The following is a 14,428-nucleotide window of genomic DNA, read 5'->3' as shown; positions in this document are numbered from 1 at the left end:
GTGAAGAAAGCTGAGCACCAAAGAACTGATGCTTTTGAACTGTGGTGTTGGAGAAGACTCTTGAGAGTCCCTTAGACTGCAAGGAGATCCAACAAGTCCATTCTAAAGGAGATCAGTCCTGGGTGTTCTTTGGAAGGAATGATGCTAAAGTTGAAACTCCAGTACTTTGGCCACCTCGTGAGAAGAGTTGACTTATTGGAAAAGTTGACTTATTGAAAAATCCCTCTGATGCTGGGAGGGATTGGGGGCAGGAGGAGAATGGGGACGACAGAGGTTGAGATGGCTGGATGGCATCACCGACTCAATGGACATAAGTCTGAGTGAACTCCGGGAGTTGGTGATGGACAGGGAGGTCTGGCATGCTGCAATTCATGGGGTCGCAAAGAGTCAGACACGACTGAGCGACTGAACTGAACTGAACGTAGGAAGGGTCCTATAGATCTTGTGAAGTACAAGCCAGATCAAGGAACTATCTGAAAATGAACTGACCACACACTGTCCACAACAACAGTGGAGAAAGTCCTAGATATATTTTTACTACTATCCATTTTTAAATTTTTTTTAATATTTAAGACCTCTATTACTCCTTTAATTTTCATTTTTATAACCTACTATTACTTTGCAAAAAAAAAAAAAACTATTTTAAAAGCAAACTTCAGGTGTATATATATATATATATATATTTTTTTTTGAGAATCTAACCTCTACACTAGATTTTTAATCTTTGCTTTTTGGTATTTGTTATCAATTTTGTAACTAAAGAACACAATTTTCAGTACCTGTTTTTACTTGGGAGCAAGATTACTGGCTTGAATGCTCTCTCCCTCTTTGGACTCTCCTTTTTCTCCACCAGGTTGCCTCTAATTCCTCCCTCCCCTTTCTCTTCTCTACCCAACTCTGTGAATCTCTTTGTGTATTCTGAGCTGTGAAGAACACTTTGGAAACTGATTACTGGCTAGATCTGTCTCTCTCCTTTTGATTCCCCCTTTTATCCTGCTGGCTACCTCTGTATACTTCCTCCATCTTCTCTTCTCTTTGTAACACTGTGAACATCTCTGAGGGATCCAGACTGTGGAGAGCACATAAGGAGATTACTGGCTAGCTCACTCTCTCCCCTTTTGATTCCCCCCCCTTCTCCTCCTGTTCACCTGTATCTCCCTCTTCCCTCTTCTCTTCTCCATGTAACCCTGTGTACCTCTCTCAGTGTTTTGCACTGTGGAGAAACTTTTCGTCTTTAACCTAGATGTTTTATCATCAGTGTAGTATAGATGGAGAATTGAGGCTACTGTAAGAATAAGACTGAAAACCAGAGACAGGAGGCTTAAGTCCAAATCCTAAGAACACCAGAGAACTCCTGACTTCGGGGAACATTAATTGATAGGAGCTCCTCAAATGCCTCCATACCAACACTGAAACCAAGCACCACCCAAGGGCTAAGAAGTTCCAGAGCAAGACATACCATGCAAATTCTCCAGCAACACAGGAGCATAGCCCTCAACTTCAATATACAGGCTGTCCAAAGTCACAACAAACCCACTGACAGCTCAAAACTCATTACTGGACACTTCATTGCACTCCAGAGAGAAGAAATCCAGCTCCACCCACCAGAATACCGACAAAAGCTTCCCTAGCCAGGAAACATTGACAAGCCTACCATTCAACCCCACCAACAGCAAGGAACCACCACAATAAAGAGGAACCACAAACTGCCAGAATAGGGAAAGGCCAGCCCAAACACAACAATACAAACAGGATGAAAAGGCATAGAAATGCCAAGCAGGTAAAGGAACAGGATAAATGCCCACCAAACCAAGCAAAAGAGGAAGATATAGGGAATCTACCTGATAAAGAATTCCAAATAATGATAGTGAAAATGATCCAAAATCTTGAAAATAAAATGGAGTTGCAGATAAATAGCCTGGAGGAAAGATTTGAGAAGATGCAAGAAAGGTTTAACAAGGACCTAGGAGAAATAAAAAAGAGTCAGTATATAATGTATAATGCAATAAGTGAGACCAAAAACACTCTGGAGAGAACCAACAGTAGAATAATGGAGGCAGAAGATAGGATAAGTGAGGTAGAAGATAGAATGGTAGAAATAAGTTAATCAGAGAGGAAAAAAGAAAAACCAATTAAAAGAAATGAGGACAACCTCAGAGACCTCTGGGATAATGTTAAACACCCCAACATTCGAATCACAGAAGTTCCAGAAGAAGAAGATAAAAAGAAAGACTATGAGAAAATATTTGAGGAGATAATAGTTGAAAACTTCCCTAAAATGGGGAAGGAAATAGTCACCCGAGTCCAAGAAACCCAGAGAGTCCCAAACAGGATAAACCCAAGGCAAAACACTCCAAGACACATATTAATCAAATTAACAAAGATCAAACACAAAGAACAAATATTAAAAGCAGCAACGGAAAAACAACAAATAACACACAAGGGGATTCCCATAAGGATAACAGCTGATCTTTCAACAGAAACTCTTCAGGCCAGGAGGGAATGGCAGGACATACTTAAAGTGATGAGAGAAAATAACCTACGACCCAGATTACTGTACCCAGCAAGGATGTCATTCAAATATGAAGGACAAATCAAAAGCTTTACAGACAAGCAAAAGCTGAGAGAATTCAGCACCACCAAACCAGCTCTTCAACAAATGCTAAAGGATCTTCTCCAAACAGGAAACACAAAAAGGGTGTATAAACTCAAACCCAAAACAATAAAGTAAATGGCAATGGGATCATACTTATCAATAATTACCTTCAATGTAAATGGGTTGAATGCCCCAACCAAAAGACAAAGACTTTGGCTGAATGGATACAGAAACAATACCCCTATATATGTTGTCAGCGAGAGACCCACCTCGAAACAAGGGACACATATAGGCTGAAAGTGAAGGGCTGGAATAATATATCCCAGGCAAATAGAGATCAAAAGAAACAGGAGTAGCAATACTCATATCAGATAAAACAGACTTTAAAACAAAGGCTGTGAAGAGACACAAAGAAGGACACTACATAATGATCAAAGGATCAATCCAAGAAGAAGATATAACAATTATAAATATATATGCACCCAACATAGGAGCACTGCAATATGTAAGACAAATGCTAACAAGTATAAAAGGGGGAATTAACAATAACACAATAATAGTGGGAGACTTTTAATACCCCACTCACACCTATGGATAGATCAACTAAACAGAAAATTAACAAGGAAACACAAACTTTAAATGAGACAATGGACCAGTTAGACCTAATTGATATCTATAGGACATTTCACTCCCAATGAATTTCACCTTTTTCTTAAGTGTACATGGAATCTTCTCGAAGATGGATCACATCCTGGGCCATAAATCTAGCCTTAGTAAATTTAAAAAGCCTGAAATCATTCCAACCATCTTTTCTTACCACAGCGCAGTAAGATTAGATCTCAATTACAGGAGAAAAACGATTAAAAAATTCCAACATATGGAGGCTAAACAACACGCTGCTGAATAACCAGCAAATCACAGAAGAAATCAAAACATGCATAGAAATGAATTAAAGTGAAAACATAACAACCCAAAACCTGTGGGACACTGTAAAAGCAGTGCTAAGGGGAAGGTTCATAGCAATATGGGCATACCTCAAGAAACAAGAAAAAAGTCAAATAAACAACCTAACTCTGCACCTAAAGCAACTAGAAAAGGAAGAAATGAAGAACCCCAGGGTTAGTAGAAGGAAAGAAATCTTAAAAATTAGGGCAGAAATAAATGCAAAAGAAACAAAAGAGACCATAGCAAAAATCAACAAAGCCAAAAGCTGGTTCTTTGAGAAGATAAATAAAATTGACAGACCGTTAGCCAGACTCATCAAGAAACAAAGGGAGAAAAATCAAATCCATAAAATTAGAAATGAAAATGGAGAGATCACAACAGACAACACAGAAATACAAAGGATCATAGGAGACTAATATTTATTGGCAACTATATGCCAATAAAATGGACAACTTGGAAGAAATGGACAAATGCTTAGAAAAGTAGAACTTCCCAAAACTGAACCAGGAAGAAATAGAAAATCTTAACATACCCATCACAAGCATGGAAATTGAAACAGTAATCAGAAATCTTCCAGCAAACAAAAGCCCAGGACCAGATGGCTTCACAGCTGAATTCTACCAAAATATTTAGAGAAGAGCTAACACCTATCCTACTCAAACTCTTCCAGAAAATTGCAGAGAATGGTAAACTTTCAAACTCACTCTATGAGCTCACCACCACCCTAATACCCAAACTAGACAGAGATGCCACAAAAAAAGAAAACTACAAGCCAATATCACTGATGAACATAGATGGAAAAGTCCTTAACAAAATTCTACCAAACAGAATCCAACAACACATTAAAAATATCATACATCATGACCAAGTGGGCTTTATCCCAGGGATGCAAGGATTCTTCAATACCCACAAATCAATCAAGGTAATATATCACATTAACAAACTGACAAATAAAAACCATATGTTTATCTCAATAGATGCAGAGAAAGCCTTTGACAAAATTCAACATCCATTTATGATTAAAAAAAAAACCCTCCAGAAATCAGGAAGAGAAGGAACATACCTCAACATAATAAAAGCTTTATATGACAAACCCACAGCAAACATTATCCTCAATGGTGAAAAATTGAAAGCATTTCCCCTAAAGTCAGGAACAAGACAAGGGTGCCCACTTTCACCATTACTACTCAAAAGAGTTTTGGAAGTTTTGGCCACAACAATCAAAGCAGAAAAGGAAATAAAAGGAATCCAGATTGGAAAAGAAGAAGTAAAACTCTGACTGTTTGCAGATGACATGATCCTCTACATAGGAAACCCTAAAGACTCCACCAGAAAATTAATAGAGCTAATCAATGACTATAGTAAAGTTGCAGGATATAAAATCAACACACAGAAGTCCCTTACCTTTGTTTACACTAGCAATGAGAAAATAGAAACAGAAAGTAAGGAAACAATTCCATTCACCATTGCAATGAAAAGAATAAAATACTTAGGAATATATCTACCTAAAGAAACTAAAGACCTATATATAGAAAACTATAAAACACTAGTGAAATGAGTCAAAGAGTACACAAGTAGATGGAGAAATATACCTTGTTAATGGATTGGACGGATCAGTATAGTGAAAATGAGTATACTACCCAAAGCAATCTATAGGTTCAATGCAATCCCTATCAAGCTACCAACGGTATTTTTCACAGAGCTAGAACGAATAATTTCACAATTTGTATGGAAATACAAAGAACCTCGAACAGCCAAAGCAAAATTGAGAAAGGGAACTGGAGGAATCAACCTGCCTGACTTCAGGCTCTACTACAAAACCACAGTCATCTTTTTTTTTTTTTTTGCCGGGAACTGGAGGCCAGAGGAGGAGCCATCAGATGGGAGAAGGAGCTAGAAGGGCCGTCCTTGGGGTTCTGGTATATGGCTGAGTTTCTGACGGACAGAGGGCTGTACAGATGCTCCCTGGAGGAAGTCTTGAGTCTTGAGGAAGTACTGGCACAAAGACAGAAATATTGATCAATGGAACAAAATAGAAAGCCCAGAGATAAATACATGCACATATGGACACCTTATCTTTGACAAAGGAGGCAAGAATATACAATGGATTAAAGACAATCTCTTTAACAAGTGGTGCTGGGAAAACTGGTCAACCACTTGTAAAAGAATGAAACTAGAACACTTTCTAACACCATACACAAAAATAAACTCAAAATGGATTAAAGATCTAAATGTAAGACCAGAAACTATAAAACTCCTAGAGGAGAACATAGGCAAAATACTCTCCGACATACATCACAGCAGGATCCTCTGTGACCCACCTCCCAGAATATTGGAAATAAAAGCAAAAATAAACAAATGGGACCTAGTTAAAATTGAAAACTCTGCTCAACAAAGGAAACTATAAGCAAAGTGAAAAGACAACCTTCAGGATGGGAGAAAATAATAGCAAATGAAGCAACTGACAAAGAATTAATCTCCCAAATATGCAAGCAACTCCTGCAGCTCAATTCCAGAAAAATAAATGACTCAATCAAAAAATGGGCAAAGAACAAAATAAAAATTTCTCCAAAGAAGACATACAGATGGCTAACAAACACATGAAAAGATGCTCAACATCACTCATTATCAGAGAAATGCAAATTAAGACCACCTTGTGGTACCATTATTGCCAGTCAGATTGGCTGCTATCCAAAAGTCTACAAGCAATAAATGCTAGAGAGGGTGTGGAGAAAAGGGAACCCTCTTACACTGTTGGTGGGAATGCAAACTAGTACAGCCCCTATGGAGAACAGTGTGGAGATTCCTTAAAAAACTAGAAACAGAACTGCCATATGACCCAGCTATCCCACCGCTGGGCATACACACCGAGGAAACCAGAATTGAAAGAGACACATGTACCCCAATGTTCATTGCAGCACTGTTTATTATAGCCAGGACATGGAAGCAACCTAGATGTCCATCACCAGATGAATGGACAAGAAAGCCGTGGTACATATACACAATGGAGTATTACTCAGCCATTAAAAAGAATACATTTGAATCAGTTCTAATGAGGTGGATGAAAGTGGAGCCTATTATACAGAGTGAAGTAAGCCAGAACGAAAAACACCAATACAGTATAATAACACATATATATGGAATTTAGAAAGATGTTAACAATAACCCTGTATGCAAGACAGCAAAAGAGACACAGATGTATAGAACAGTCTTTTGGACTCTGTGGGAGAGGGCGAGGGTGGGAGAATGGCATTGAAACATGTATATTATCATATGTGAAACGAATCATCAATCCAGGTTTGATGCATGAGACGGTGCCGGGACTGGTGCACTGGTATGACCCAGAGAGATGTGATGGGGAGGGAGGTGGGAGGGGGGTGTTCAGGTTTGGGACCATATCTACACCCGTGGCAGATTCACGTCAATGTATGTCAAAACCAATACAATATTGTAAAGAAAAAAAAATAACAGTGATAAATGAACTGCTAAGTCAGTGGCCAAAAAAAAAAAAAAAAGGTAACTGAAGGACTTCACATAGGTTACTTGCTTTTGAGTAGAAACTCATCATCTGCACATGATTTCAAATGCTTATTCTTGTAGGAGGAAGTAACAAGCCCTTCCTCTGAGCTCTGATTAGGCAACTATCCTGTATGGAATCATTTGTTTAGCCTGCCCCTGTGTTGTCAGCTTTGAGAGCCTAGCCCATACCCCTTAATTCTCAGAAGTCCAGGCTCAGCTCAAAGCCCCTGAGGGCCTCCTGAATGTTTTGTGAATGAGTGACTCCACATTTAAGTTTTCATCTAGGAATAAGAATTCAAGGAATGCTGAAGATAGTATTTGTGAGCTAGACTTCAATTATAAAGGCAGTTGAGGGAATATATTGATGGCAAGGGTGTATGCTGACATTCATACTGTATTAAATAGCTCACACAACGATTTGTTGAATATTATTAAATTTCATGTCCACTGTAACATTGAGAATTAGAATGTATACCTATTTATGCATCAGGAAATTGAGGAGAACCAGCTAGTCGTACAGCCTTCTTCAAGCAGAATTGATGAGTCCAGCTACTTTAATTCGAACATTGTAGGACATAGCAACCTGCAACGTTCAGCTCATTTTCTTTATTGTCTAAATGTCCTTCTGCCAGTCGTTTTTCTCTTCTCAATCTCACTGCTTTGTCACCATACTTTCCAGATGTGTTTTGTCCCCTCTGTAATTTTTCATCCTTCCTCAACCATCAAACATCCACTAATTAATAGAAAAACCACGGATTTCCTTATGAGCCCTTACCCTCTTCTTTCCCTGACCTCCAACTATTCTCCCTGCCTTGCTCTTACCTTTATGCAGAATATTGAAGGGGAATAACCTTAAGATATGAATTATAGTTTTGATTCATTACCCACTTAGGTCCTTGTTTTACATTCCAGTGTTCAGACTTCCCCTCCATCAGGTATTTCCAATAATTTTAAAAGTATTAACTAAAGTCATGCATGTGAAAACACTTCATACAGTCCTAAAGAACTAAAGAAATACATATTCTCTTTTACTCACATCTAAGGGAAAGTCCAGGGGACCATTAAGTAAGGTGTCCAGTTTGAAGAAATTGCAAGGAGCAGCAAAATTGCTGAATACAAGTGGCTCCAAGTGGGCTCAGAAACCAGCGAACCCTCCCCGAGAAACAAGGACCCTTGAACAGCACTCCAGACAAAAAGTCGGTAAGAGAAAACTTGGAGATTTGCTCTAATTGGTTCCTCTAATTCCTGTAGAAAAGGTAAAAAGTATGGCGTAGGTGTGTGGTGTGGACTTTGGGTAGACATGGGTTTAAGGTGGACTGATCTGAGACATGAAGTTAGCACTGGGACCTGAGGAAAATCTTATACATTTTCTGAGGTCCTGATTGTTCATCTGTAAAGTGAAGATAAGGATACATAACTCATACAGTGTTTGAAAGCATTACATTAAATGCAATACTGCTGACACATACAAGTGGTTCAATAAATCCAGCTGTGATAATAGGGACCATGCTTTATTAGTGTTTATGCCCAGACCTCTGCTCAATGCCTTATATGTCATGTGCCCTTAACATTTATTTTCTGAATAGATGTGTCAGTGAACCATTTCCTAAGTAAGAAGGTTGGGAAGTAAAACCTACTAACAGGAAGTGCAGGAAGATAACACTGAACTGGGCATCTGTGGAATCTCAGTATCCTGAACTACTAGATAAAGGCAGAACAAACAAAGTATAGAGAAGGGACTTTCTAGTGGTTAAGTGGTTAAGACTCCATGCTTCCACTTCAGGAAGTGTGGGTTCCATTCCTAGTCATGGAACTAAGATCCCACAGGCCATGCAGTGTGGCCAATAAATAAATAATGTAACATGAAAACAATAAAATACAAAAGTAAAAGTTTGAAAAATAAATGGAAAGAAAAAGTTTTGACAAAGTGTATAGCTGACAAGTATGAGATCTCACAGATCACTGTTTTTTTCTGATAAAACAGTGACTAACTCTCCAGACCCCACCATCCTTGCTTAGCTTCTGTTCTCCATCTTAGAACTCAGAAGAAAGGAGACTGACATGAAGAGGTACAGTCTGCGAGAAAGAAAGGGCCATGTGTACCAAGAGGTCAGCGAGCCCCAGGATGATGACTACCTCTGTGAGTGACCCCGCTGGCCCATTCATGAAGGGGTTATGAGGCCTTGATCCAATAACTTCACTTCACCATTTGGTTCTCCTATCATCCCCTTCCTCTATGTCTTGGGGTACAGGATCAAGGCCAAATGCCATGAGTTCCCCAGTTCTTTCTGAAGGTCTTTACGACCACCAACATCACTATACCTCCCCTCATCCCTGTTGCTCTCACCTCCAGATTGTCAGGAGTGTCAGAACTTCTTCATTGACAGCTGTGATGCCCACGGGCCCCCAACCTTTGTAAAGGACTCTGCAGTGGAAAAGGGGCATGCCAACCGCTCAGTCCTCACTTTGCCCCCTGGGTTAAGTATCAAACTGTCAGGCATCCCTGAGGCTGGGCTTGGAGTGTGGAACGAGGCGTCTCATCTGCCTCTGGGCCTGCACTTTGGCCCCTACGAGGGCCAAATCACAGATGATAAAGAGGCCATCAACAGTGGATACTCCTGGCTGGTGAGAAATAACCCTCTTTCTATGTCCTCTGGCCACTAATCGCTTGTGTGTGTTGGGAGGGGTACTTCATATCTACATTAAAGGATGCAGATGGTGATGACATGGTCGGCAATGACACAGTCAGCCCTGTGTACTGTGTGCACTGGGCATGAACACAGATTCAGTTCAGTTCAACCGCTAGTCGTGTCTGACTCTGCGACCCCATGATCCGCAGCACACCAGCCCTCCCTGTCCATCACCAACTGCCAAAATCTACCCAAACCCATGTCTGTTGAGTCAGTGATGTAATCCAACAATCTCATCCTCTGTAGTCCCCTTCTCCTCCTGCCCTCAATCTTTCCCAGCATCAGGGTCTTTTCAAATGAGTCAGCTCTTCGCATTAGGTGGCCAAAGTATTGGAGTTTCAGCTTCAACATCAGTCTTTCCAATGAACACCCAGGACTGATCACCTTTAGGATGGACTGGTTGGATCTCCTTGCAGTCCAAGGGATTCTCAAGAGTCTTCTCCAACACCACAGTTCAAAAGCATGGATTCTTCAGTACTCATCTTTCTGTATAGTCCAACTCACATCCATACATGACTACTGGACTACATGAACACAGGACTTCTATATAAAGATCAGTGGAATGTGGGAGACAGTGGTACAGGCACACAGGACTTCTAGCTAAAGATCAGAGGAGAGGTGAGAGACAGCAGTACAGGCATACAGAAGTGACTCCTTCCTTGTGGAGCCCTTGCCTTCAATGTGCCAATAGACTCAGACTTAAAATTATGATTAAGGAGCTTACTATGTGGTCTGACTGGAAGCTGAATCCATGCAGGCTGAAGAGCAGAATGACAGCAGAGGGAATAATTTATTCTATTACTTCCACCAAAAAAATAAATAAAGATGAAAGCTTGTATCTCTTTTCTGACATTCAGATCACCAAAGGGAGAAACAGCTACGAGTATGTGGATGGAAAGGACACGTCTTTGGCCAACTGGATGAGGTGAGTGCAATGAGTCTGCAGTTTGTAGACTCCACTCCTCCCTGAAGCCCACACCCCTTTCCTTCTCAACCCGTCTCCCTCAATAGCTTTTACATCTTCTTTCCTCTTTTCCCTCCATATCATGCTCTTTCATTTCAAAATATGTTAGAAAGAAAAGAAAAAAAATATAGCATGTGCCCTCAAAATATAAGTCTATATGCTCAACAAAACTGAGGTACTTGAAAACAACTTGAGGAGTCTAGATTCACCAGGGACACTTTAATTCACTTAATTGACACTTACCAAGCACCTTATGCCCCAGTTTAGACAGTGAACTTCATTACTGAAGCAGATCACACAACCCATGTCCTTTTGGAGAAGATGTTGAAGACAGACATGAGCCAGTTGATTTTACAAATAGTAACCTTAATTTTTCTATTTTTGAATAACTGCACAGTGCCAGGATAACCTAAAATGGGAAACCTTGAGTCCACGTGGGCAACAACCTCCCTAGGCTCGGTTCCAGTGAGAAGTGGGCCCTGAGGCCTGGGGAGGAATGTGGGGCAGAATGGCCATGAGCATGCCCCCTCTCTGAGGGCCTCTCCTTTCATCAATGCAGAGAGAAAGTGAATAAACTATTACTGTGGTGTGTCTCAAGCTATGTCAGAGCACTCTACAAGTTTCCATGGGAGGGGGTTGGCAAGTGAATAGGACCCTGGATACACATGGGGAGATTGGAGAAAAGCCTCGGGAGAAAAGGCAGGTTGGGGTGAGTGCTGAGGGATGCATGCTAGCCTAAGAGCACCAAGTCCTGTGAAATGAAAGAGAACTTAATTCAGAGTTTAGAGGAGCTGGAGGTTACCAGTCTTACGGACAGTCCAGGTGGAAACAAGTCTGGAACTGGGCTCTGTACAATGGCTAATTAGGTAAGGAGAGGAAAGCATTCCAGCTAGGAAGAGGATGAGAAATAGGATCTGGAAATAGGAATTCACATGCCATGGTCAAAGGTGTGAACAGACAGTCCCCATGAGGGGCAGTGGGAGCCATGGTGGCCTCAGCCTGAAGGCAAGGAGCTGGGCATGGTCTGACAGTAGAGGGGACTCATCACCTGTGGTTTCTTTCCCTTTCTTGGCCTCAACCCCAGGTATGTGAACTGTGCCCGACACTATGAGGAGCAGAACCTGGTGGCCTTCCAGTATCATGGGCAGATCTTCTACAGAACCTGCCAGGTGGTCAGGCCTGGCTGTGAGCTGCTGGTCTGGTATGGGGACGAGTATGGCGAGAAACTTGGCATCAAGTGTGAAAGCAGGGGGAAGAGCATGTTTGCAGCCGGGGGAGTAGAGGGTCACCCCTCTTCCAGCACCCCACCCCATTCTGGGGAGCTTCCCAGGTCCGATTCTGAACCATAGTACAATCTGATGTAAAGTCAGTCAAGTCACAATTAAAATTCCTCAAAATTTGATTCATTTCATGACTGTTATGAAAAATATTTATATTAAAATGTTAGTTCTAATTTTCAATACTTCATGCAAAAAACCTGTACCATCACCTTCTGCTGAAAGTCTTAGAAGCTTAAAGCAAGTTTTCTAGCACCTACCAGCACTCTCACCTTTACCTGTTTCTCCCTCATTTACTCCACATTTCTAAGTGACATGTGTACAGTGATTTGCATTCAGTTACTGTTTCAGGTTGTTGTCATGTGAGTTCATATTCTGTGCCAGTTAGGGCCCCATGCACTGAAACAGACAGAACCACTGCCTTGGGGCAGCACTGGATTCATACTAGACAGGGGCTGGTGCTCTAAGCAAAACTGGTGCAGGAAAAGTGCCTCAGATTAGAGTGAGCAGGGGGTGGGGTGTGGAGCAGGATGGTGTAGCAGAATCTCTGCAGAGATAACACCTCTGGGAAAGGATTTCACGCAGGGGAGCAGCCAGTATTGCAGCCCCTGGGCCGGGAAGAGAGGCGATGCCAGTGGTCCTGGGAGGAAACACAGAGGGAGAGGAAGGAGGCTGGACAGAACACCAAAGCCTCAGCACCTGTGTCCATGTGCAGGCCCCAGGGGTCTTCCTGGATGACACAGAACAACCATGCGGCTTTCAGCTGCAAGCAGTATATTCTTTGTGCCAAGATGATGATTCGGTTCATTTTTGGGAAGAGACAGCAGTGGGGAGTCCCCTCAGAGGTCAGTTCATTGCCAGACATGAGGGGAGAGTGGCCTGGCTGAAGATGCATGGAAGTGAGGGTGTGAGGAGTCTGGCTGGAGATGTATTTTTAACCAGGGCTTCCTAGTGCATGTTAAATGGACTAAGAGTCAATGAAATAAATGAGCCTGCATTCACCCTGAACATGGCCTCTGAGAGGTCTATGACACACCAAAGCAACCATTATTCTGCATTCACCCAATGGACAGGCTCTGAGAGGTCTGTGACAGGTAAGAGTGACCACAAGGCTGCAGTCACCCATCTTCTTAATGTCCCTGTCTTAAGGAGAGTGTTTGCCCAGCGGTTAGTGGTATAAACAGGCATATAAAGCTTTTTAGAGCACATGACTCACCAGGGGATAATTAAAGTAAGCAGGACACACCTTGGTGATTGGCGTCCTCAAGACAATACCCATCAAAGAAAGACCCCATGGAAAGAGCCACCCTTTGAAGCCAAATGGATCGAAGTCAGTGAGTCTCCACCCTCAGGAGTGTGGGTCCAGGTGAGTAGGTGACAGACACTACCCAGCTTAGCTGGATGGTAGCCAGTGGCGTCCCTACTGTCCAGAAGAAGCTTGGTTCAAGTCTAAGGACTTCACAGGGGGCTACCCAACCACTTCATGTGTGGGACCTCAGGTAATGTCCCTGATTTATGGCTGGGGAGGTTGAAGAGGGGGTGCACTCAGAGTTCCTGGTCCCCTTGGGCATTTGTTACTCAGGTTCACCATCCCTGCCTTCCTGGGGACCACCATCTCTGCCATGTCTGTCATCATCTATTCCATTCCCCCTTCCGAGAAAAGCTGAGATCTGGGTAACAGTGCTGGCAGGACCCATGCAGGCAGGATCTCTGTCCCCCCACTGTTTTTGAAAGGGCACGTTTCACAATGTGGTGGTAAGCCTTTCAAGAGCAGAGCACGTTACATGCTGAAAGCCTGGTCTGACTCAGGAAGAAAGCTCAGAGGGACCCCTTGTCCCCAACACAGTCAAGTGCTTGGAGCTGAGAGGAAAGGAGGAGTGAGGGCCGGGCTCCAGGAGAACTCAGGGGCTGGGCCCCAGCCCCACTCCTTCTCTGGGGTTCAGCCCTCCCAACAATCAGATGTGAGTTATGGAAGTTCTCCTGAGAGGCACATGCGCCCAGTTCATGGCCCTAATTTTGTGCCAGGACATATGGGGGTTCTCAGAGCACCAGGGAGGGCCTGATGGGCAGGGAAGCCCGAGGGATTTGGTCACCAGAGAGGGCCCATGACAGCACTGCCTTAACCTGGGGCTCCAAGACCCAGGGCTCTTGTTTGAGTCACACTTGTGTGGTGGTGTCTGCTGTATGCAGGCCACACTGCATCTGTGTCCCCACAGACCAAGCTCTGACAGAGCTATGGGCTTGGCTGGAGTGCTGGGGATGCTTGGTAAAGGACAGACAATACCAAGGTCAGAGCACTGCACAGGAAGTCTCTGTGAGTGGTTGAGAAGGGCCAGAGTCCCACCTGCCCCTGCTTGGAGGACGTGGATGTTCACCTAAGAGACCAGAGAGATCCCCATGCCTCTGACAATGGCCCCAGAGGACAGGCTAGCAGCAT

The 14,428-nt window shown here is 42.6% G+C and overlaps 1 protein-coding gene across 1 annotated transcript in view; it reads left to right on the top strand.

Moving 5' to 3' along the window:
* The window catches only part of PRDM7 (PR/SET domain 7), a 30,446-nt gene extending 18,300 nt beyond the window's left edge, over positions 1-12,146 (top strand). The window contains exons 4-8 of the mRNA XM_061408358.1: positions 8,104-8,260; positions 9,099-9,200; positions 9,414-9,685; positions 10,608-10,675; positions 11,799-12,146. Of these exons, the coding sequence (XP_061264342.1) occupies positions 8,104-8,260; positions 9,099-9,200; positions 9,414-9,685; positions 10,608-10,675; positions 11,799-12,063 (864 nt within the window). The 3' untranslated portion in view covers positions 12,064-12,146. The remainder of the gene's footprint in view (positions 1-8,103; positions 8,261-9,098; positions 9,201-9,413; positions 9,686-10,607; positions 10,676-11,798) is intronic.
* The last annotated feature ends 2,282 nt before the right edge of the window (positions 12,147-14,428 follow it).

Source organism: Bos javanicus, chromosome X, assembly GCF_032452875.1.
Source record: "Bos javanicus breed banteng chromosome X, ARS-OSU_banteng_1.0, whole genome shotgun sequence".
Classification (NCBI taxonomy): domain Eukaryota; kingdom Metazoa; phylum Chordata; class Mammalia; order Artiodactyla; family Bovidae; genus Bos; species Bos javanicus.
The sequence above is the reverse complement of the archived record's forward strand: the minus strand, read 5'-3'. Positions and strand labels throughout refer to the sequence as shown.